Here is a 27,104-nt window from a genome sequence, read left to right on the forward strand (position 1 = left end):
GATGGAGTCCTCTGAACATTTCAAGCAAAAAAATCCCTTTAAACGTGCCTCAAACTGGGGGCTCCCTATCATGCCAAATTCTCCCTAAAGAGAATTTCCAAAAGGTGACTTTCCATAGATAATAAGTACTTTTCAAAACTGAAAGCAGGAACAAAGTGTGAGAATTTCTATTTTGATGAGTAAGATTTTTCAATTTTTTTCCTTTCTGCTTTTATGTAGTCCAGTTTTTAGGAGAACAAGGCAAATACCTTGTTCAAAAAAATGTATAAGAGTTGCAAGACTTCAAAACTCTCCAGCAACGTACTATCACTATAAAAAGATGCTGAACATTTTGGGCACAGGCACTGTCCAGCTTACACCCAAGGAAGCAACACTTAGGATATGTTTACAATACTTCAAATCACGTAAGTATACAAGAATTCTTTTTCCTTTTTTAAACGAAAAGTATGGCTCAAGAAAACTTCTGACATTTTGAAATAAATTTCATTTGGTATTTAAATACTAAATATGTACTATGCATATCATCTGTTAAAATAACAAAGGCTACAAGCAGGTAAAGGCCAATACAAATATGATTTTCCAAACCCATTCCCTCAAGTCCTTTTCAGTAATTAATTCGGTGCAATCATGTGTCACCATTTTTTACTCAATCTCTCCCTTAAGTTTCTGCTTCCTTTCCTCCATTCCCCTTTGCCCTCCTGTCCCACTCAATACAAGCCCCCTTCCCATTTTTACATCCACTATCTACCTCTCCAGCCTCGACCGAGGGAAATTCCCTGTATTCCTCTTGTAGTAAAATTTAAAAGGCACTGGTGGCAAGTTAGAGAACCAGCTTAGTAAAACTGGACCATCCTCCCCTTGGAGAGTATGCAACCTTGGCAATATTCCCAGTTTGGAGAAACAAATGCACAGAACCAAACCAACTATTTTTTCACAAGGTTAGGATATAGCAACAACAAAAATCATTGCATAAAACACAGTCTTGGGCATACAGGGTTCACCACAGAACACTTCACAGCTAATTACAGTCTATGCATGCACTACAAGTAACTGTTCCTAGTATATGCAAGACACAGCACCCGTGGATATGGCTGGGGAAACAAGAACGGCTAAGGGGTCAATGCAGGAAGAGTGCCCTTTTTATACTAATTCTTCCTGCATTCCCTGTAAACAATTATAATTAGTTCAGCATAAGTTGACTTGTCTAACCATAGTAACGATATTTTTTAAAAAAGAACGCTTATGTTTCCGCATTTTTAAAATCTGCTTACCAACACTTTTCAGCTTCTCTTCAAGCAGTTTTAAAGTTTGCTGAATCGAGGCTCCATCAGCTGGTGCTACATCTACGCACAACATCCCTAACAGGCCATCCAACTGCTGAGACAACTAAAGCAGAGGGACACCAAAGAGATAACCCTGATGGAATCAGTATCTAAAGTGTTTAATGATTAATGAGGTTTATAGCTAATGAGGTTACCACAATTATAGTTGAAAAAGACTATGCTGTTAAAAGACAAGGACGACTAATTAGAATACATGTTATCTGAAAGACAGAACACAGACGCATGCAGCAGGAAGACGAAGATGTGCAACCACGCCAGGAGGACGTAAAAGAGCATGGAAACGTCCATTTCAATCTATGTTATAAACATGGAGAAATAATCAAAATGACACTTATCTGCCAGGTTGGGACATTCCATTTAGACAAAAAAAAGGTTTAGTTGCATGCAGAATGACTTAAACATTTTTTTAAAAATCAAGAAATTTTATCTCATTTCCCCCACCAGTAAATTATTTTACTGTTCCAGAAAAATAATTAGGAGACATGCAAACCTGCAAAAATTATGTGCAGATAAGTGTTCAGATAATTTGAAGAAAAGCAAGCAATCCGAGTAGACACTTACATCTTGGGCAACACCATGAAATTCAAGAGCTGCTTGTAAGAGATTCTGCCTAAATTCCAGCTGACTGGCCTGTCGATAACAAACATCGCTAAGTTGTTGTTGCAGCGACTTCAGTTCCACCAGATCTTCCTCATCCCCGGCATTTAAGAGTGCCGCAATTTGCTGATTAAGCTCCACATATACTGCAAACCATTCCTGCAATAGAGATGTTGTAAAGTAAATTAAGGGTCAAATTAGTTCCCAAAGAACTGTATTATATTTTATAATTTCCCCAGATAAACTAAGTAACATATATGAGAATTTTCTAAGGCAAGATTATTTAAATTGAAGACAAGAAGTTCCCATGCGCCAAACCCTTCCATTGTGGTCCCTGGAACTTGCTCCTGCCAACAGTAAAACCTCTTACAGCCTCATTCTGGCCTCGAAATTTTCCCTTCTTTTTCTTGTTCTGCATGAACCCAAGCCACCCTCAGAGAACAGTCAGCCCGCAGCCCTCCTAAATAACTGCTGTTTTTGTTTCCACAGCCTATATACCACAAGCCTGGAGGTTGGGGAGATGGCTGCCTCATTGCTCATTACTATTTCCAGGCCATTTCTTCTCTTGAAAACTGCATCTCCTTTGAGGTACACGCTGTCAGATGACATCCTTCCACCCTTTCCTATTGCATGCCCTCATCCATGGAGCTCGGCAGAGACCATTCCTTCATCTCACTGCCAGCCTTCTTTCAGACTTCCATGACATAGACACCCACCCAACACTCTGAATTCTCAGTTCCTTGATTCCCTCCCTCACTTCCAACTATCTCGTCCTCACCCCACCTCAGCTACCTACTCCAACAGAGATAAAATGTTGCCATTATTATATACTATGAAGCAGCCCCAAAATCTTAATTTCAAGAATCCCATTCTCTGACCACCAGCTACTGACTCTCAATTGACATCCTTCAGCATGGTCACTCCTACCACCCCAGGAGGCCCACCAATCCAGTGACCTCAGCATGTTTTACTGCCCAGCACTCAGGAGCCTCATGCCCTCATATCCTATATACATAGCATAGCCTCACATCCTTGGTCAGAGGCTCTAACCACCACCTGGGCCACAATCCACGCTCACGCCCTGCTCTTCCTCCTTCCAGCAGATTCACCTATCAAAACCTGAGACCTGGTTTCTCTGCCTATTGTGTACCTAGACCAGAGTAGCTGACCACGGCTGGATAAAAACAACTATGCGGACAGGTGGTTTTTTAAAGTTATGAGTTAACCTCAAATGGGCCTTCAGTAATCCTACTACATTTCTCTAGTCAATTCACTTTCCCATTCTCATGATTATTTATGGATTCTTTTCATCCCTTAAATCTTTAACTCCCTTTTCACTGCTTCACTCTCAGCCAAAAATCTAACTTCTTAATTCACTAGGAAGCAATCAGAAGAGAGCTCTCTTCTCATCCTCTCACTGACAAATCTACGGCCTTCCCTGCTTCAATAGGCCTTTGCTTTGCCCTTCCTGCTAAAACAACGGATGAACCGTCCCTGCGTCTATGGCCTACTGCTTCACTTGTGTGTTATTCCATCTTTTGTTACCTATATAAGGCTTTGTTCTTGCAATTATCTTCTCTCCCATCATCAATTCATCCTGTTCAACTGGATTATTTCCATCAGCAAATAAGCTATATAGTACCTTATATTAAAAAACAAAATATATACTTAGATATGTGCATTTTACTATATATAAATTAAACCTCAATCAATAAACAAATCTCCCTTAAAGGAGTTCTCTTACATTCACTTTATCTTCTCATTTCCTATTCTCTTTTTAATCCACTCTCATCAGGATTTTGTCCATCCCACTCTGATCAAATTCTCAGTCTTCATCTTATTGGACTTCTCAGTTACATTTGACAAGGGTGACCACTTCATCCTCCTTGAAATAGCTTTTTCTTATGTTTCCTGAAACACAATATCTCCTTTTTGGCCTCCTCTGCTGGCTCTCCTTTCTCTTCTTGCCCTCTAAATTTAGGAGTGACCCAGGGTTCAGCTTTCCAAGGGCTCTTTTCTTCTAATACTCGTCAGGCTTGGATGATTTCATCTAGTCCCACGCCTTTAAATAACATCTACAGGCTGATAATTCCCAGATTAATATCCTCAACCTTGACTCCTCCCTTTGACCCCAGATACTGATACCCAACTCTCTACTAGCTTTCTTCATTTGGATGACTACTAGGTATCTAAAACTTAACCTGCCCCTAAAGATACTGATTCTCCAGCCTCCCAACCTGCTTCTCTCCCAGTCTTCGCCATCTTCATAGCTGCTTAGGCCAAACGCCTGATTCCTCCAAGAGCAAGTCTTGCTGGCTCAACCTCATGAACCTAACAACTTCTCATCACTTCTACTGCCTCCGTTTTATTAGCCTCCTGCCTTCCTATTTCATTGTCCCTACTCCCTATTCTCCATACAACAGCCAGTGATCTTTTAAAAACGTAAATAATTCTCTGCTCAAAAATCTCTCCAATGATTTCACATAACATTTAAAATAAACTTCAAATTCCTTTTTGGGGGCCAAAATCACATAATACACAATTATTCTCTTTGGAGACAAGGCGTCAGCACTGTAGGATGGCGGATTACTAAGAGAATCCTAATAAGCAGCTTTAGAGATGCTTCTGCACGTTCCTACCATGTGCTTTTTCTACCACCCACCTACCTCCATCCATAAAACTAAGATTTATTATTGAACTAAAATACCTTAAAATCTATTTTAAGTTACTATAATAATTTTAATATACTTAATATCTTTTCTGTTGTGCTTAGCTAGTATTCAAAAACTAAAGAAACTTCTTATTGATACTCTTTGACAAAGAACTACATATTAGAATTTTCATTTTCCATATATTAGTATTGAATATCCTAATAAATTCAGGCTTATTTTTAGCTTTATTTTTGAATTATGCTTTTAGGAAGAATCTAAAATTTAAGTCTTGACAGAGTGCTTTAATACAGAATGGTTTGTTAAAAGTTTTTCCAAATTGTACCCCTATTAAGCAATCAATATACTAGAAATTTGTCATCATAATTTCTAAGACCTGAACAATTCCAATACATGCTTTAAAGTGTTGACTTTTACTTACAAAGAGAAAAGAAAGCTTTTAATAAAAAATTAGAATATCTTAAACATCATAAGCTAATATACTCATCCTTCATCAAGCAATCTATTCTCAAGGTGAAAATGCAGTGCCACCTATTGGTCAAAAGAGTGTAATTCGCTCCTGTAAACCTTTTAGAATGGAAAATTTCAAATCTATTCAGAAGTAGACAGAATGAAACCCCGTGTACCATCCATCTTCAATAACTACCAACTCATGGCCAATCCTGTTTCATGTACCCTCTTGTGCAGTCTGTTCCCACCTCCCAATTTTGAAACAAATCCCAGAAATCACACATCATTTCAAGAAATGAGATCCATGTTAAGCCATCAATGTTTCTTTTCTTTGGGCACCAGGTCTATGAACGCAGTCGTCAGTGCTATGAGCATATGTCCTCAAGTATTAAGCATAAGGAATGAAAAAAGAAATGCTGTATCTTAAGAATTTGCATGAAATTTAGTAGCTTTCCCTGGGGTGGGAGATCTCATCTGAGTATCAGAGATTGGTGTTTTAACCTTAGTCAGTGACCCATTGATCAAAAAATGTAATCTCCCAATTTCTTCATGTATAAAATAAGGTGATGGTATTAGAATTATAAGATTTTTCCCAAATCAAAAGTTCTGAAATTTTATATTGATTTCACGTTATAAGTAAACTTAAGCACATGGAAAGGGCCAACTTGTTTCTTTGATTTTAAAACTTTATAAATTTCATAAAAATACAAAAACAAACATCTGAACACAGGAATCTCTACATATACCATTTGTGATTTCATCCATACTATATGCAACATAAAATATACTTTTTAATTCCTTTTGAGAACTTCATTATTCCAATTGACATCTTTCAAAAATAATAAAATATAGATAAATCTTGTCTTTAAATTCTCACATATTATGTATCTTTACTTAAAGGACTTCTGGGATACTTTCACAACTAGATCCTCTAGATGAAGTCTAGAATGTTCTACAGCAAATACTGTTTTCAAGAACTAAAAAGGGAGCAAATTATAGAATATAGTTACACTATAGTAAGAGGCTCCAGAAAAACCCACAGGGTTCAAATAAATCACAGTCTATGTCAAAATAACAACAGCACTAAGTTATTTAAAAAGCATCAAGAGAATTAAAAGATTATAATCTCAAGAACAGGGGTTATATGTTAAAAACAAATTATTCAATATATATATATTTTTTTACCATAAAAGGAAAAACCGTTATGTTGGAACCTGTGAAATGTATAAAATACACTGATTTTTCCATTACGGGATTTCATTTTTAAGTCTCTTACAAGTACTAATTAGGAAAATTGCAGAGATAGTGTACATACTATCTTCAGATGAGTCCAAATGTTGTGATACCTCTTGCTTATATATTATTCCCTCAGCTAGATTACAACTCCTATAGGATACACTGTGTATTTTATCTACCAGTATTGTTGATTATTAAAGCTGATTTGTGGAATATTATAAAGAAAACAACATTAAGGAAACTAAACAGAATGGTACGTATTAAAAAGGAAAATAATGTCAGATATTGTTAAAATACATCTCTAGTAAAGAGCAAATAACATCTGGTCAACAATTCAAATTTACTCCTGAGAAAAGAATATTCAATATTTATCCTTTAATTTCATTTAGTTAATATATACATTTACTAATACTATCCAACTTTTAATTACCATTTCAACTGGGGAAACTGAAGGGTAAAGAAAAAAATCAGATGTCAGACGATCTTTAAATCTCAGCTGGGACCAGAGTTTAACATTATAATTGAACAACTTTTTTTCCAGTTCTCTACTGTTGTCCATTTATATCCTAGAAGTCAGGATGTATGTTATATTCACCCTTGAACACATGATTTTTTTTTCAATTAATACATAAATCCAATCAGTGTATCTGATCATCTGGAGTTGCATTTTTGGGGGGAGGGTGCTGGCTTCTTTCATTACCTATTCATGGGGAAAATGTTTTATTCCTCATATTATGTGTATGGTGGATACTACGTGTGTGTGTGTGTGTGGGGGTGTGTGTGTGGGGGGGGGTGTGTGTGTGTGGGTGTGTGTGTGGGTGTGTGTGTGAGTGTGTAAACTGATCAATTTTTTAAGATAATCTAGGGAGACAAATTAATGGATTAGAGTTTTACTTTTCCAATTTTCTAGTCAATCTATTTAAAATTACCATAAGAAGTAATACGACTTGGGGGAGAAAAGAGGTGAGCTAACTGATCCACAAACTGGATGACCACTTTCTCAATAATGAAGAGTTAACTCTAACATAGCAGGAGCTTAACATACATCAATTTCCTCCATATAACAAGTTGTTAAATTTTAAGCCCTCTTGAACAATTATGATGTATAATCTGCCTACAGATTAATCTATTTCCCAATTTCATAACTGTGATTTGATTATCCCCTTGACTGGTACCAATGCAAACCTCTAGATGCACAAAGAATGGAAAGATATCCCGTACCCTGTGCACTCAGTCTCCCTCAGCCGTGATTAACACAACAATTCTGGAATTACTCTCAGGCACTAAGTGTACTGTTTGCTCTCAACAAAGCGGGGACAGGCCTCCTTCCGAGAACTGAATAATCAGGTTCTGTCTCAGGACTATAGATGAAGGTTCTGTTTTTATACTATCACTCTTCTGTCACTGTAGTTTTTTAAATTTCACACAAATTGTGTTTCTATAAAAATATATAATTAGGGGCCAGCCCTGTGGCCTAATGTTTGAGTCCAGCACACTCTGCTTCAGCAGCCTAGGTTCACTTCCTGGGCGTGGACCTACACCGCTCGTCAGCGGCCATGCTGTGGCAGCATCCCACATACAAAGTAGAGGAAGACTGGCACAGATGTTAGCTCAGGGTGAATCTTCCTCAGGAAAAAAAAAAATTATATATAATTAAACTGTATTGGAGACAAAACCAAAACCAAACTTCTAAGGAATATGTACTAAGAGGTCAAAAGGTACTTCATGGCCTCTGAACATTAAACATCCTGTACTTTATGCCTCTGTACCAAAGTTTACAGCAACTTATCACTTAGTACCACACATGCTACTCATTATGCACATTGACGAGAGCACTGTAACGTGCAGAGGAAAAAGGCCCTCACACTATGCTGGCTCTCGATCTCCTCGTGCTTCTGCTGGAGGGCTTGGGAAGCCCGAATGGAGTCTCCAATGCCCCACTGGGCTCTCAGTTGTTCTGATCCGGGCCCTTCAAGCCAGTTCACAACCTATAAAGGGAAGTTGAGATGAAATATTAAAATAATCCAATGCTTTTCAAACTTTCATTCTAATTAGTTTTCCCCTTCCAAAGTTCCACAAGCATTTTTAATTTAAATTCTTCAAATTCTATTGTACAGGCAGTAGATGTTTCTTTCGGAACCACGCAGCTACAACGTGACAACTTTTCCAAAACCTAAATCTGAAAGAAGGCACACTATAGCACCTTAGGCTTTCGGTTATCTGATCACCTGCAGGCTACAAGAAATCCGGAAAGCTCCTATAAAAGAAGGTTAAAAATTAACTTACAATGACAAGAAAATCAGAGAACTGTAGGATTTAGAGTTGGAAGGGACATCAGAAATGACATTGGTCAAATTTCTCATCTAACACTTAAGAAAACTGAGTTTCAGGAGATTAAATGACTTGCCCAAGGTAACATAAACCATTATTAAAAAACTAAGACTAAAATCCATGTGTCCTGACTAATGTTCTTCCCAAAGCATTGATAAAACTGAATGAATTAAGTGATTAACATAAAGTTAAAACGGTATTTTTCTCACTTTGAAAAGAAAATTGAAAACTAACTGTAGAATTATACTTCTGCAATACCCTCTACGGATCTTCTTAGGATCAACTAAACATCCAGCCCCACAAGGCCAGCTGAAGTCCCATTAGCACCAAGTCTACTGAGAAGGATGTAGGGTGGGGACTAGTTTGCCAGAACAGCAGCACTGGGTGTTTCTCTTCTGCTGAGTCCCTGAAGCAGCCCAACAGTTCAGGAGTAAGGAGATGAGAGCCACAAAGACAGATATGGGAGACACTCTGGCATCAAAACCTCCTATCCCACAGGAGCCGTGCTCATTATAAAAGTCACTGAACTCAAGGATGCCCAAAGTCATGCCTTCCATCAAGTATTAACAGGTCTCAGAATCCATACCTAGAATAATTTTTACTAGAAGCAATGTTGTCCAGTAACAGTTGACATTCCAATTTTTATCAGGTTTTCAGGGGAACAAAGCTAGATAGTTAAGCAAAGATCAAATTCTCATGCAGAAGGAGAAAGGGTTTGTTAACTCTTTACCCACAGACACATACATTCTAAAACTACATAGACAGAGTGAAGTAATTTTAAGAGAAAAAACAGTATTATCAACCTTTACATGTTACTAAACTAGAATAAAGAATTCAACAACAGATGTACAGTACAGTTATGCCCTAAATCTAAACTTAGGATAGCTCCCAAGAAGGGAATGAGGGTGTCTCTGCAGCATAATATTATAGAACCAGTGGACAGACAGGCTTACCTTAGAACTTTATAACAGAGCATCACAGACCCATAGTGCATTTCTGTTACTACCAGGTGAAAAGATATTCATTTTAAAATCAGACAGTTCATGTAGTTTTTAGTAATTATCTAAAAGTACCACATCATAGAGAAAAAACATATATATTTCCATTAATTTTTCATACGCATTGCATCTTCAGATGTTACTCCAGATTTAAGTGCTACAGCCAATTCTCAGAGAGTACAAGTAATTTCTATCCTGTGTTTTTCACTTAACATCACGCTACAATACTATCACGATTTTCCACGTGGCTATAGCTATTATAATTTTCAATGGCTGCAAACCTCTTTTCGAAGAAGGCCAACCTCCCCGCCTGCCTGCCTTCCTCCCTCCCTCCCGTCTGTCCAAAAGGAACCAACCAACCCACCCATCTTTATTGGGAGCTAAGTAAATCATGTACTACCTCAAATAACTGTTATGCCTGCTTTCAAGACTCCAATTCTCTATTGTTGGTACGAATTACTTAAAATTTCCACTAATTTTAAGTAATTCTAAGATGAACACATATATGTAGCAGTTATATATACCTTTTTTTCCCTGAAATTCTGCACTGCTTTCCTAGGAAAGATTTTTAATTGAGATCTTGGGTTCAATGATGATATAACGTTAATGGCTGTTAGCATACACTATAAAATTCCTGTCTAAAACACTTTTCTATTTTAAACAGCCAAGTAATGAAAGTTTTAACTGAGAATAACCTTTGCAAGGTATACAAACTGACTACTGCTTTTAAAATACTTCTGCCAACTGAAAAAATAGAAATCTCTCCAGTCATATTTTAAATATTAGTGAGATTGAATAAATTGCAAATGTTTGCTTACTAAAAGTATATGATCTTTGTGATTTATCTCTTCGTGTTTTTTGTCCATTTATGTCCTAGTATTTTAAATATTAATATATTCTTGGCTTCCACCTTCTCTTTATAAGATTTTAATACCAGAGAGCAAAAACTCAAAACCAAAAAAAGTCAAAATATTATTTTTGACTCACTGGAATAGCCTTGTGCTATAACTTTCTTTGCTAAACTCTTGTTTTCAGAGTCCTAAGTTCATCTGCAAACCCCTGTTGTCAGCTGTTCTTTAGAATGCAATGCTTTGTTCCTCAACATCTCCACTTTTGTGCTTTAATCCTTTGTACGAGCTGTTTTGGAGGAGCAAGGTACTAGGATCTTGTCTCTCTCTGTTGGCCTGTGGAAAGTATCATTCTTTCACAGGAGAGTCAGATAAGCTGTTACGTCTGGAGAAAGCACTAGGCATGAGTCAATTCTGAATTCTGGCTCTACTCCTACTAGTGGGTCTGAATTTTGGCTCTGCTCCTACTAGTTGAAAGACTTTGGCCCATCATCTTTAAAATGGTGTTAATGTTACTTACCGTACAGGACTGTTGTCAGGATTATACCAGTCATTATATGTAAGACACTTAGCACAGCAGATGATACTAATAATTGTTAGCCTGTTTGCTTTCCTCACTTGTTCTGAAGAAAAACACCCTAGCTCCTTCTGTCTATTCACTCTTTATAAAGTTGGTCTCACATCTGCATTTTACAGTAAGACTCCTGTGTTTCTTAAGCAAGTCTCTGAACTGTTTTACTCAACACTTTTGTAGGAGTGGGGAAGGAGGGAGGAAGATTGGCCCTGAGCCTACATCTGTTGCCAATCTTCCTTTTTTCGCTTGAGGAAGATTGGCCCTGAGCTAACATCTGTGCCAATCTTCCTCCATTTTATGTGGGACACTGCCACAGTATGGCTCGATGAGCAGTGCTGGGTCTGTGGCCAGGTTATGAATCTCTGAACCCAGGGTCACCAAAGCAGAGCACGCAAACTTAACCACTACCTCTCTGGGTCGGCCCCATTATTCAACACTTTTTTTTTTTTTTTGAGGAATATTAGCCCTCAGCTAACATCTGCTACCAATCCTCCACTTTTTGCTGAGGAAGACTGGCTCTGAGCTAACATCTGTGCCCATCTTCCTCTACTTTATACGTGAGATGCCTACCACAGCATGGTTTGCCAAGGGGTGCTGTGTCCGCACCTGAGATCCAAACCAGCGAACCCCAGGCTGCCGAAGCGGAAGGTGCGCACTTAACCACTGTGCCACCGGGCCAGCCCTCAACACTTTTTAAAAAAGAAAATAAAGAGAGTAAGTTTTAGGGAAGTTTATGTGAACATTTTGAAACAATCTTCCATTTCCTTTTTGGGACTTAACTGCTTCTCATTTATTATTATGTATTATGAATATGGATATAGAAACAGATACAAAGTGGCTTTTAAGTATTTTAAATGATTAATATAATTAATTATTTCACTAGAAATATCTGAATTCTAAAAAATACAGGTGGAATGAAAGCATCTCAAAAATTTTTAACTAATTAATAGTGGATATATTATTTTTAAAAACCTAAGACAACATTAAACTTTGATTTTAGACTACTCTAGAAATAAAAGCAGCAGGTTAATAGAAATCATGATAACTGGGGAAAAACAATTCATGAAACTTTTGAAGAACGATACATTTGAAAATAAATTTTAAATTATGCAAAGACATCTCCTTGGCACAAAAAACCAGTCAAGTGGTCAAGTGCACATATAGTTTTAATGTATGCTGAAAGTAACTTCCCTTAGTATGCAACATCAGTAATGTAGACACAGTAAATGTACGACTATTTCTAGTGAAAATGATGCAAATAGAGGTTGACGCCCCAGTAAACAAGTCTATTTAAATGCATTAATGATGGTGGTTTGTCAAACTAGGTTATAAAATTTAATTTCAATCAAGACATCTTGCTCAGTCAATCTGAATATTAATTTACTGCAAAAACTGTTCCATGCCCAATCCATATCAATATGACCCCGCAAATGGTTACATTTACATGCACAGGATAACCTTGGAGATGTGCTCTTAAAATCTAAGGTGACAAATATTTGCAGAGGCCAAAAATGCCTGTGACTATCCACCATTCTTTCCTCACCAGGCTGATTTCTAAAGAGAGCACAAGAGAATATCTGGAAGTATGTGGGTCAAACCAGGCAGAGGGGCATGTCAAGCAAATGTCAAGCATTTAACCCAGAGAAAGAATCTGGGGAACTGGGAACATAGCCTCCAGCTGTACACTTATGCAACTCAGAGTATATCCTATTTTGCATCTATGGTTCCTTTCTACAAAGGAAGAAAAGCTCATGGATGATTCTAGAAATAACATCTGCAATGCCAACAGTAATTACTGCCACAATAAATGATGAGAATAACGATCGCATATTTCAGTGAAGAGGCATGTCTCCTACCCAGAAGCACGTGAAATCTAGGGTCCAAATGCAGCAGCAGCAGCATGGTCTGCGTAACAACAAGATGTCTAATGCTACCGATCTGAACTGTGGGGAATAAATGACTGATAACTATAATCGTCATTACTTATATAGTTTATTTATTAAAGCTATAGATTTCTCTTTCATTATGTTTTTAGTGGTAAGTCAACAGAAAAAGAAATTTGAAAAATTCAATTTTTACTAATTTAACATAAGCAGAGACAGTCAATTTTATTTTTATATAAACAAAAAATCTTTTTCATTTTCCCCAAATTTGCAGGACTGAAGACAGTATAGTTTATGTTCTGTGTATGCTGACATGATCAATATATGTTACTATATAGCTAAATTTAGGTAATCATTTTGGCAAGGGAAATACATCTTTCCCTAAAATGTGAACTGTGAAAAACAGTGCAGGAACCATTCCATGATGAATAATAGTGTTCTAACCAATTCATGAGTAATGCTCATAAAGAAAATTGAACTGTAATAAAGTTGATTTGTTTTTAACAATAATCTCATTACCATCATCACCATCATTATAAATATCTTCATTATCATCTGCTTCTCTAGTTTCTTTCTTCTTTATCCAACTGAGCTGGTCCATCATTTCAAAAACGCCTTTGCCAATACATTAACCCCCTTGCCCCTCTGTCTTTTTATCATACCTATTGATCCCATGTAGCAAAGCACAAATGCTGGATGAATCCCATCACCCGTGTTCTTTCTCTGTGCCTGCACCTCAACGACCAGCTATGAATTGAGAGGCTCACACAAGAGGCCAGAAAGTTTCCACTATAAGTTCAAGATCAACACTACCTAAAAATACAACTACCTTTCTATGGTAATTTCACTTTTCCAATCCCCACAAAGGAAATTCTGAATCATCTTCACTCCATTCAAACCTCTAATTCTCTTCAATCACCACACCTCTACCCTGCCTCCAAACCTGCCCCACCCCACAGATGACCTTTGTCTCTGACTTCACACAAAAACGCGCACACACACAGGAACTCCTCTATCTTCCTGATGCCTGACTAATATGTGGAGGCACCTCTGGATTCATCCCACCCCTCCCTCCTCCTGTTACAAAGGAGGAGTTCTCCCTCTTCCATTCCAAACCTAACCCCTTCCATCGTGCTTTGGAGTCCATTCACCTCACCTGGTCAGGAACTTGATAGTATTAATTATCTTTTCTCTCTTGTACATTCAATCCCTCCCTCCAAACAGATACTTCCCACTAACCTTTAAACTTCTTACAGTTTTTCATATTATTAAAGAAGAAATCTACACTTGAACCTTGATGTGGGCTAAACTGTGTCCCCCCACAAAATCCATATGCTGAAGTTCCGTCAGTACTTCAGAATGTAACCATGTTTATTTAAAGATAAGGTCTTTAAAGAGGCAATGAAATTAAAATGAGGGTATTAGGGTTGGCCCTAACCTAATTTGACTGCTATCCTCAAAAGCAGAGGAAATCTGGACACAGACAGATACAGAAGGAAGATGACGGGAGGACAAAGGGAGAAGATGGGCATCGAGAAGCCAAGGAGAGAGGCCCAGAACAGATCCTTCCCTCACTGCCCTCGGAAGGAATCCACTCTGCCAACACCTTGACCTTGGACTTCTGGCCTCCAGAACTGTGAGAAACTAAATTCCTGTTGTTTAAGCCCCCTAGTCTGTAGTACTTTGTTACAGCAGCCCTACTAAATGAATACAACCTCTCTTCTACCACTCATAGGCACTGCTCTATTTCTCATCTTTCCTTCAGAGACAAAATTCTCAAAGGGTAGTCTATATTCAGTGTCTCCTTCACCACACTTCACTCTCAATTCCTGGATTCACTCCAGTGAGCTTCTGGCCCTGCCACTCCATGCCCTAGGATCACCAATGACCTTGATCTTGTGCATTCTAATGGACATGTTAAGTCTCTCTCTTATTCAGTCTTTCAGTAGCATTCGACAAGGTGCCCAACTCCTTCTCTGAAATGCTTTCTTCCCTTGGCTTCCACAACACAGAACTCTTCGCACTTTTCTCCTTCATTTCTGGTCAATCCTCCACTGACTTCTTTTCAGAAGTACGCTCCTCTATCTTGTCATTAAATGTTGGAGTTTCTCAAAGCTCAGTTAAAAAGCCCTCTTCTAACCTACTCTCAGCTCTTTCCTTGGCCAATTCTCATCCACATCAATGCTTTTAATCACCATTCATTCACAGATTACAAACAAATATGTCACAAACCCAGACTTCTCTGATTTCTGGACCTGTTCGGGACAACCCTTCTATATCTTCTCTTAGATATCTCAAAGTCACCTCAAATTCAACATGTCTAAAACCAAAGTCATGATTCTCCACGCCCTTTTCCACTCACATTTAAACTCAAATGCTGTTCAGTGTTCCCTAACTGGATACCACCACCATCCATCAAATCTTGCAAGCCAGAAAAATGATTCATCTCTGATTTCTTCTTTCTCATCCTTACTCCCACTACTCTCCTTCTTGGGAGTAGGCATGGTTGCAATTTTACAACTATTTGTGTGATTATGTAATCATGCACCATAAGAGTGGGAACCTTGTCAATTTTTCTTACCATTATATTCCACCTAGCATAATGACACACCATTATAGATACTCATTTTTTGAATGAGCAAATAATAGACAACACTAACAGAAAACTCATTATGTGCCAAGCACTAAACATTTTATAAAAATTATCTTCATTAATCCTTGTAACAGCCCTATTAAGTATTATTATTGTTCTTGTTATTCTCATTTTACTAAGAAGGAAGGTAGGGCATGGAGACGTTATACTTCCTTCCCAAGATAAACAACTTGGAAGTAGATTATCTGGGTGATTTGTATACCACTATGCTATTCTATCTTTATGGTTTTCAAAGATACTCTCAAGCTACTTGGCTAAAGCTTACCTGGGTTTAATACAAGCTATCTTTAACTTACAAATATATTACATAGAAGAAGTTATACATAATTAACGTATGCTCAGAAATCTTCAGTTTATATGTGGTTATGATGAGATAAAGCCTAAATCCTTTTGTCTGGAATTCAAGATCTTCCATGACCCAATTCCTTCTTTCCTTTCAAGACTTTTTCCCCATGACACCCTGATGCTCCAGTCAGGGGTCAGCAAACTACAGCCTGCAGGCCAATTTTGGCTTACTACTTGTTTCTGTAAATAAAGTTTTATTGGAACACAGTCACATACATTTGTTTACATAATGTCTAAGCATTACAATGGCAGAGTTAAACAGCCATAGCTGAAAGAAAAACTGTATGGTCCACAAAGCCAAAACATTTACAGTCTGCCAACAACTGAACTAGACTTAGACTAGAGTCTACTTCAATGAAAACAAATATAATAGCTCCCATTAATCAAGTGCTGGGTTCTTTCAATAAACCTTTCAAAGGGGTGTTGTTACCCCTGTTTTAGTTAATAAAACAGGAAGGAAGGGAAAGAAACAGAGGAAGGGTAACAAGGAAGACAGAAGTCAGATGGAGGCTCAGGTGAGTAAATAATGTTACCATGATCACACAGTAAATAAATGGAGGAACTGGGATTCATAGCATGCTCACTGGCCATGTTCTATGACTCAAAAGCCAGAAACTCTCCATGGTGCCTACTGCTTCCTTCTTACTCAACAGAGCTTGGAATTTCATGCTGCTAGTGCTTATTCACACTCTTCTTTCTCCTTCACAAAACACCAATTCTCCTTTCACAAGGCACCTTCTAGGGAAATCTTATATACTATTGGAGGACAAGCTCAAGTGCTACCTCCTCCACTAAGTCTTCCTAGATCACCTGCAACCAGAGGAATAACTGCTTCTATAAATGTCCAGGGCACTTCAGTCATGACCTAGACACACTTAACACTTCCTCTCTTGAGGCTGAATGTTAGCAAAAACCACGTCTACCTTTATATCCTGTCAAAAACCTAGCAGAATGTCTTCTATATAACAAGCACTTAATAAACACTTATCTAATGAATGAATGAACCTAGATAAAAACATTGGGACATTTCTCATCTGCATTTTTAAAATAAAATATTTAAGATTGATTTCTCAATCACTCAACAGATGAAAATCCAGAATGTAGTCTAAATAACAGAGATGTCTTCCTTAGTATTTATTTTTAGTATTTTTAGCCTACTTTTCTTATAAAAATTCATTTTAAAAGGAACTAAAAATTCATATGTATTAAATAAATTTAAAGTTTTCTATCAGTATCATAAAATAATGAAATTTAATATTGTAATTACTTATATTCGTGTTATTATTTTGCTAGGATAGAAAAACTCTTCATAATGCCCAAATTAACAAAAAAAAAACCTAACAAGTTATTAGAAATTAAGAATAAATCAAATATCAATGTTATTTATTGCAAGCATACACTGAGAAGACAGATATTTCCAACAACTAGTTACTTTTGAAGTTCATTCTGATAGAGTGAGGTAAATGCTCAATGCCATCACTGTAGAAATAATTTTAATGGAAATACTGCTTGTAAAAAATAGAGATAATTAAAAATGGTCTAATATGTCTAAGGTTCTCTATATTGTGTAAATAACGCTTAGTATAAAATCAGTTACAGAGTAGAAATTATTTTTTAAAAACTCCAACATTTAGAATCAAAAGGAGCTAAACGTGTTCAGATCAGACACCTACCTGCAGGACCTTCTGCTGAATCTCTTCTAACTGCGTGCGCTTGCTGCGCTGCCTGCAGACTTCCTGGTAGCGGGTATACTGCTCCCGCAGTGAGTCTAACAATTTCATAACCTGCGGCTGCGCAAGCAGTTCGTCGTCCATAGGAGACCACGAGACCCCTCCCTCCGAGCCGTTAAATCGACGCTGCTGTAATTCGGATAACAATTCATGCCCTTTATGAATGAAAGATACTTATAATTAATATCCATAAACAAATACAATTCTTCTCAATTCTAGTCCCTTATTTTTAGAATCCATCTGCCTATATGACTACCTACCTACCTACCAGGTCATACGGACAGGCATACCTCACTTTACTGCACTTCACTTTATTGCTCTTTGCAGATACTGCATTTTTTACAAGATCCTCCACCAGCAAAAAGATTCCAACTGGCTGAAGGCTCAGATGAAAGTTAGCATTTTTTAGCAATAATGTATTTTTTAATTAAAGTATGTAAACTTTTTTAAAACACAATGCTATTGCACACTTAAACTATGGTATACTGTAAACATAACTTTTACATGCACTGGGAAACCAAAAACTTTGTGTGACATGCTTCATTGCAGTATTTCCTTCACTGCAGTGGTCTGGAACCCAACCCGTAATATCTCTGAGGTATGCCTGCACTGAAATGCAGTGTTTAAATTTATATAGAGATAAATAGAAAAACTGCATGTACGCATACATGTGTACATATACTACATAGCATAATTATATGCTGTATCATAAATTAATATACTATATACGCTATACTATATAATAAATATATAGTATATATGGTGTATATATATTTTCTATATCTATTTATCATATTCTTGTCCCCATTACTCAAGATACTGTGCCAACCAATCTTCTTTCCCTGTAAAGCACAATGACACTCTGAGATTTCTGTCTGATGGTCCTAATTAGTATGTTCTGTCTCATGGTACTAATCAATAGTGAGCAATATGCTGTAGGATTTCAGTATTTATCCATAGCCTTAATCACAGCACCTAAAAGATAAACTGACAGTCTAACAAATGTAGGATTAAAGGAAGAAGGTCTTATTATTACTGCTACAAAATAATATCTAAATAATCTCTATTTATAGGAATCTCTAAAACATATTAACTGTGAATCATGAGGGCCCATACTAGTGTAAGAAATGCATCCAATGTTATTCAATGACAGCAATAAATAGAAAATCCACTCATGCATGAGAAATTAAAATTGCAGAATGTGCAACATCTAAAGCTGTAAGTGTATTAACAATTTTAAAAGTGAATAAGTTGCAAATTGTTTTTCCAGGATAATATTATTCCAATTATTATTTAGGGACCAAAAAATATGCAGATATTTAAATTTTCTTCTCTTCATATTTATTCAGGAAAATGCTCTAAATTTAAATGGCTTTCAATATACAGAAACAGAATTTTTATTATGATTTGGAGTTATTTCCAGTTTCTAAAAAATATCCAAGATTGTTCTAAACCTCTCTATTTTATACTCTCTCTCTACTTTAAGAGTTAATAGCATATAAAAAAAGGACTTACTGGCATATAAAATTAATTTTGAATTACAAATTTAAAAAGTTTCTTAATTCAGTGGCTTAAGCAGCTTTCAAAACGTTAAATTTAAACATGGAATTAAGTTTTAAATGTAATGCCATATACCTTCTAAACATGTAGGAATTCAGAGATTACAATTATTTCTTTGCTCTCTAAGGAAATAAAATCTGTATCATACTGATAAAACTTAGGACAACTAAATCAATTACAATGAAGATACACAAAGAATTTATTTCTTCACTCTTCATTATATTTTATAATTGGAAGAACATCTATTTTAAAGACTTATGCAAAGTCTATATATACATATACACAACAGGTGTGTGTATATATATTCATAAAAGTCATTAAAATAGGAACGCATTCCTTTTTTTCTACTTTCACAACTGTTACCCTTAATGTTTTCCTCATGCATACCATTTCCATTAGAGAAGGAGCACCATAAAACGATTTCAAAGACCATCCTTTGAAATCAAACTGCCTTGGTTCAAGTCCCAACTCTAGCATTACTAGTTGTGTAACCTGATAAGTTACCGAACCCTTTTATGCCTTCCCTTCCCCATCTTAAAATCAGGATGATAACTGCACTTACTTCACTGGGATGTGGTAAATGATAAATGAGTTCACACATGGAAAGGGCTCAGAACAGTGCCGGGTACACAGTGGGATCAGAATTATGAGCTATTATTAGAAAAATACATTAGAAATTAAGGTATTTTCATTTAAAAGAATTCCAATGTGTTTTCCTAGAATTTGTGAAACCACAACCTGAGATATTTGGGCTGGAATATACACACTGTGCAGCACTGAACACGCACCATGTGCAAGGCCACCGCAAGGCGCTAAGGGGTCTTCCACAGATGACTGTAAAACAGTACAGCCTGTGGCTTCGGATTTAGGCCTGTTTTTAGTGCTGTGGTGACAGATCTTAATAGTCACTCGATCTTGAGCAAGTGTTTCATATCGCTACGCCTTGGCTTCCTCACGTACAAAACAGAGAAAATAATACTAATTATCTTAAGAGGTTGTTAGGAGAATGAAATACGAAAATACATAAAAATACAGTGCTAGAACATAAAGAGTAATCAATAATCCTCATAGCAACCCGATGAAATAGAAATTTCTATCTCCATTTCACAGATAAAGAAATAAATCCAAGTATTTCAAGGGAGAGAGAGTTTATCATTATTAATATTTTGTTTTATATTGTAGAGTACATTAACACACTGTTAGGTTAAATCAAAGAGCAGTTTGAAAAACTTCCCCTCAAGTTTCTACCAAGTAATGCTTGCTCAATCAATGCTTATTTCATAAACCAATCATATATTGGACATCATATTGATTGGATTATGATTACTGGATTATGATTATCACTGATAAATACATTTTTTTGGTCTTACCTGTCTGAAGAACTGTTTCAGGATCAACCGATGGAAGAAAGTTTAAATCTACAGACCTGGAAAGCGTCAAAAGAGCAATTTTTAAAAGTTATACTTCTATCCACATAACTTAAGAAAATTCTCTATATATACATATCAAAAGAGGGGCACACAAGTATGAAAATCTGAAGAATACTATTCTACCATGCTAATTTCTCTTAAGCATTAGGAAGTCCATCAGAGATAATTAAATACTAGTAGCCAAAGAAATATCTATATGATAAATTACAAAATATACTACTTGAAAAAATAGTTTATTATTATTAATTATAGTATCATTTCAAATATATCAAAGAAATCCACTTCAGTATTTTTCCACTGGATATCTGTTTCAAAATGAAATTTGTAACTATATAAGAACCCAGAAAATAAACATTGAAAATGCATGCAGCCATCCTCCAATCAAAAGTTAACGTCTCTACAGCAAGCCTCTGAGAGCTGCAAGTATTCTCTGATATTCGTGTGTCTGCGTGCACGTGTATGCAAGTCCTGTAGCAGCTGTACTCTCTTCCCTGTACTAATTATGCTTCTTTTGCAGTTGGACTACAGCCTTTATTTTCATAAACACATATGGGAAGTAGAAGACAAACGAAAGAGGGTACACAGCAAATCAAAGCCGAGGATCATCCATGCTGCTGTAACTGACAGGTCTTGCTCTAAATCTTTCACTCTTGTCAATTGATCTAGGCCCTCATCTCTGAGTAGCCTAAATGCTTCCTGAGAATTGACATTAAGAAGGTGATGAAAATTTGCAAGAGAAGGGACGTTATCATCTGAGGTTTAAAAGAGCCTAAACAATTAACACTTGAGTTCCATGGGGAGGGATGGCAAATACAAGACTTTATCTGATACTTCATGCAGGCATACAAGCCAGCATTTCCCAAAGTGTTTCCCAAAATACTGATCAAAATATTATTAGATGGAGAAAAAGGGGTCCCATTGGCATCTAAGTATAGAAGTTCTTAGGAAGCAATTAAACAGTTTCTTTACCGCAATGCTTTCTCAGAAGTAATCTTTAAATGTCCAGAGTCATTCTTACAGAGGGTAACACACAGTGAACAGCATTAAACTCTATGACCATGAATTCATATTCTACAGGTTTAGGATGTCTCTCCCAAGGAACATGACTTTAAGAAACATCAAACCTACTCTGCTGGACTACTCAGAAATCAAGAGGTTCAGTTAATTTTTGTCACGTAACTTATGTAATATTTTCAATTCCTAAACCATAGCATATAAGTGTATGTGATATCTACAAAGATGCACACCCCCATATTTACTTATATGCAAATTTTTAACGTTTTCCATATTTATATAGCATCTATAGGATAGTTAGGTTCCTAAACGTTTGTTGTAACTTTAACTAGATTTGCATTTAAACTATTTGTTTTCACATTTTTACTTGGTTTTAATCAAGATTTGGTGTTACACTATGACCTTATCATATCCCTCTTTACTTTATTAGCTCATTTAATTGATATGTGACTATATGTGTATTCACAGAATAACAAGTTGCATTTTATCAAGGTTCCATTTTATTTTTCCCATTTTATTGAGATATAATTGACATAAAGTCCTCCATAACTTTAAGGTGTACAATATGATTTGAGTACAATGTCATACATATTATAGCTACCACAATAATTTGTTTAGTTAACCATCCATCATCTCATATAGATATTAAAAAAAGAGAAAGAAAAAAGATGGGTTTTTTCCCTTGTGATGAAATTTACTTTCATTACTTTCAAATATACCATACAAGAGTATTAACTATAGTCATCATGCTGTACATTACATCCTAGTACTTATTTATCTTATAACTAGAAGTTTGTACCTTACCTTCTGACCACCTTAACCTAATCCCCTCACTGTATTTTTAAGGTCAGATTCAACAGACAAGGATGAGTGCTAATTCTTTCAAATTTCCTAATGAAAAATTATTGTTCTAGTGACTACTTTGTTATTGAGAGACCAGAAAGGGTTAATTCGCTTCCTAAAGTGCTTTTTACCTGGAAAGAGGGACTTGGCCTACCAACAGAAACATGAAACTGATAAAGTTGTAAAATTTAACGGAAATCTGTTAAAAGGATCAATCTAGTAGTCACATTTAGATAATACAACTGAATAATTACTTCATCCAGTGTCATAAAACACTAAATTCTCCAAATTGAACTCATGAATATCACATATTTTATAAGGACAAGAGGAGTTCTACAAGCTAGGCATTTAAGTGCTAACGTATTTTAAAAAGGTTATAATAATTTTCCTTCAAGCTGCCACCATTTCCATATCTTTACAAGCGAAGTAGAACTCTAAGGTAGAAAATTGTTTCATTTTGAAAACATGTCCTTGTAAATGAATATTTTACACAATGTCAGAAAAAGGTAAATGTATCAAAAAAAGTCTTTTATAAAGAAATTCTGATTCAAATCAATATCTCACAAATTAAAAAATGACTTTAATTCAATTTTTGTATGTCAAGTTTGACTGAATGGAGACTTGCTCACCTTAATTCTTTTAGCTTGCATTAACAATAGAGATGTCTTTTATCAGATTAATCATAGCTGTGCAAGAGTAAAATTAGATGAACTAGTCACCTACCTTTCTTTCTCTTGCTGATTTCCTTTATCACTTCCATTGTTAATCAAAGCAAGTTCATCTAATAATGATGTAGATTCCTTTGTAAACTTCTCAAAAACCTACAATATGAGATTTTATTAACATATTAAGGATAATCTTAAAAGTTAATATGTACATAAGGATTTTCGGTTAAGAGCAATAGAATCAGCGAGGCAGAATTCCCTTTCCCTCTCTGGGAGTCACTTAGTACAATTCAAGCACCAGAGCACAACAGTGTACACGAGAGAAGACAAAATCACTTCCTAAAACAATAAATAGTTTCAACGGATAATTTTTAAATTTTTAAAATTTAAATACATTAAGAATTTATCTTTATTCTTCATTCAGCCAACTTTATCTTTATTCCTGTGTTTCTTTGAGAAACATCTGCACCAATAACAGTTTTAACTACAAGAATGTTTTTAGACCAGTTCTAACCCTCTACCAGTTATAGAACATTTCTTTATGTCATTCTATCACCACTCCACACTGGTTGCATGTGATAGAGTTTTACACACAAGCATGTAGCATAAAAATATATTAGTTATAATTCTAACATGATTTATTAAAATATTTCTAAAAAGGGATTTGGGCAAGTCTGTTTAAACGTAAGTAATAAAGTGGACACTCATTTGTCTGATATCATTGTTCAAATACGGTGGAAACAGAATTGCTCATCCATTCTGAAATAACCAAAAGTTCACCACTCTTCAAAAAAATTAGCATATAATCTAAAGTGAGTTCATGTGAAGTTTGTTCTTTCAGTCCCCAGCAATTTGATTAAACAATGTCAGATTATACAGAGTAGCAGATTTCAGAAGTCTGGTCTGACAAAGAAGATACACTTTTCAGAAAGGAAAATCTTAACCTGTCAAACTGCTCTTCAACTTCAGAGATGATGTTTAAATATCCTCTCTGAAACTGGTGTATCAACTAGATTACCTCTCAAGATATTATACTACTCTGTTATTCTCTTAAAAGATTTACAACTTGGACTAGCAGTAATACTGCTACTAATGACCAAAGTAATAGCCAATACTTGAGTGTCTGACTTCAGAGTATTTGCCTTAGAGCATCATACACTATACTACTTCATTTTTGTAAAAAGGAAAACAATCCACATTTTAGTCGATTAAAATGATAATCAAAATGTCTTATTTATATGTAATAACATTTTATCTCATTGTAATATACCAACCAGCCTCTTATTTAACCAGTCCATGTGATCATAGGTGAGACTCCCACCAAAATCTTCTGTTAACTGGCATGGTTCTATATAACGAGTCAACTTATTGGCAGACACTAAAATAACCTATGAAAGTAAAAAGAAAAGAAACATTTAGCAAGCCACTGTTAATGTCCATTAAAGTAATGAGGAGGTAAAATCAGGTTAAATATGCAATATTGTTTCTAACATGATATATTACCATTTATTTAATTAAAACAGCATTTAAAATCAATGAAGTGGATATCTGCTGGAAATAAGCTATCGTAAAACATTTATAATACCACATTTTAAAAAACAAGAGATATTAGCAGCTCGGTTGAAATAGTTTCCAAATTTTATCAAGATTAATAATTTCTTGGTAATAAAAATCAATTTCTTTAATACAATGACGCATTCAGCAAAGAATTTCATATGGCCTTAAAACTAGCTAGGTACACTAAAATGATATGCACAACTGAATAATAAATATGACAATCAAAAAATTACACAAAGTTTCTCTAACATTCCTTTGATTATATATTAACAAAATGTCCTCTAATAGTAGAGTAAAACTCAGAATAACTTATACTAATATTTAATTTGAAAATCAGAACTAAAAAGTGGGGAGAAGGTCAGAGAATTCATAAACTTGAAATTTAGATATTAAAATGATAATCTTTTAACTCTAAACTTTAAAAGATTTCAAATACAAATCATAGAAAGACCTAAGAGACCATTGTAGAGCTAAATAAAATTTCAGTGAAGATATACATGACTATAAAAGAAAATACAACTGTGGCACAGATATTCAAATGGTAGTGTTAATGCAAAAATGATACATGTAGGTTTGAATTTACCAAAAAACAATGGCTTGATAAGAAAAATGTGTCCAGCTGGGAAGAGCACTATTGCCACTCGAACAACAACAAAGGCCAGATAACCCACAAAATTAAAACTTTTCTGGAACTCCTCAGAGAGCTGAGGTCACAGAGAAACCAACTAGCCTGAAAGTGAAGAGAGAGAGGCACCAGAGAGAAGGCTGGAAGGAGCGACACAAGATGGCACGAGCCAATTTTGGGGATGATGGGACTCTTCTATATCTTGACTGTGGTGAAGGATTTATGACTATGTTTGTCAAATCTCATAAAACTGTAAGCTAAAAGAGATGAATTTTACTGCAGGTAAATTATATCTCAATAAATCTAACTCCAAAAAAAAAGAAAAACAAATAAGGAGGACTTGTGGAGGAACGACCAGAGAAAGAAAAAAGGAAGAGGAAACACACCCAATATGCTAAACTAGATACAGCCACAGTCTACTTGAAGTTATGACGTAACAATAAATGAGAGCAAATGACCAAGACTGCAAACTGTTTTGCTAAAAGCAGTAAAACTCATCCTTAGGAAGATACCAAAAACATGGTATCAAAAGTTCATAAAACTATCAGATAAAAATGGATCCAATGGATCCTATCATAATTAGAGTTTATAACAAATTGCTATAGATAACAATACATTAAATAGAAATTAAGAGCCTTAAATGTTTCTATTAGAAAAGAAAGTCTGGTGAATAATGAGCTACGGGACATACCTAAAAAGTTGGGGGGTGGGAAAAGGAGGAAACAATGGAATAAATCCAAAGAAAACAGAAAGGAGGTAAGAAATTAAGGAATTAATACAGCTAAAAGTTATTCCTGGAGCCGGCCTGGTGGCACAGCAGTTAAGCTCACACATTCTGCTTTGGCGGCCCTGGGTTTGCCGGTTCGGATCCCGGGTACAGACAAGGCACCGCTTGGCAAGCTATGCTGTGGCAGGCATCCCACATATAAAGTAGAGAAAGATGGGCATGGATGTTAGCTCAGGGCCAGTCTTCCTCAGCAAAAAGAGGAGGACTGGCAGCAGATGTTGGCTCAGGGCTAATCTTCCTCAAAAAAATAAAAAAATAAAAAATAAAATTTGAAAACGTTGTTCCTTGAAAAGACTAAAATGAAATCAACAAATTTCTGATAAGATAAAGCAAGAAGAAGAAAAGGCACAAACAAATAATAGTAAGAACTAAAGAACACGACTACATTTGATAGCAGTGGTTTAAGAGATAATATGGACACAGGACAATCTTGTGCCAATAATTATGCTAATTTAGAATAAATGGACAAATTCCTATAAAAATTGTAATTTAGCAAAACTGACATAAGAAGAAACAGTACACTTATAATCAATGAAGTGAAGTGGATCACTAGAGTCTTTCCATTTTCAGAAATCATACTGTTACTGGTAGTTACAGTATTGCTATTCTGAGATTACTTGATGAGGAAGAAAGCAAATGATTAAGATGGGATATTCCAATTCTGCCATCCCTGATGTCCTTGAGAAAATGGAATTCTTGGGAAAGAAGAAGTGAGAGGGAAAAAGTTACCCTTTTGGTCTTCAATTTGAATTGGAAGTAACAGTTTAAACTCATGATGTATTTCATCTTCAAATAAAAACACACATACTCACATACATAAATTTTCTAGTTCTGTCCACTGAAACATTTAGAAATAATGACCAATTCTGTAGAAAAGCACACTGCTAGCATTCAAATTATCTCCAAATACCATTCCCCACTAAAAGGAATCAAGGGTCCCCGGAGAAATGCCATATTCCAGGTCTG

The 27,104-nt window shown here is 35.8% G+C and overlaps 1 protein-coding gene across 4 annotated transcripts in view; it reads right to left on the reverse strand.

The window, feature by feature from the left end:
* Window positions 1-27,104, reverse strand: part of SESTD1 (SEC14 and spectrin domain containing 1) — a 114,863-nt gene that overhangs the window by 17,785 nt on the left and 69,974 nt on the right. For all 4 annotated transcript variants that reach the window (XM_070581589.1, XM_070581591.1, XM_070581590.1 and 1 more), the window contains exons 6-12: window positions 24,444-24,557; window positions 23,228-23,325; window positions 20,588-20,643; window positions 17,601-17,812; window positions 8,161-8,283; window positions 1,905-2,099; window positions 1,272-1,386 (exon numbers count right to left, since the gene is read on the reverse strand). In XM_070581589.1, the coding sequence (XP_070437690.1) occupies window positions 1,272-1,386; window positions 1,905-2,099; window positions 8,161-8,283; window positions 17,601-17,812; window positions 20,588-20,643; window positions 23,228-23,325; window positions 24,444-24,557 (913 nt within the window). The remainder of the gene's footprint in view (window positions 1-1,271; window positions 1,387-1,904; window positions 2,100-8,160; window positions 8,284-17,600; window positions 17,813-20,587; window positions 20,644-23,227; window positions 23,326-24,443; window positions 24,558-27,104) is intronic.

The sequence above is a fragment of the Equus przewalskii genome, chromosome 17 (genome assembly GCF_037783145.1).
Source record: "Equus przewalskii isolate Varuska chromosome 17, EquPr2, whole genome shotgun sequence".
Lineage (NCBI taxonomy): Eukaryota > Metazoa > Chordata > Mammalia > Perissodactyla > Equidae > Equus > Equus przewalskii.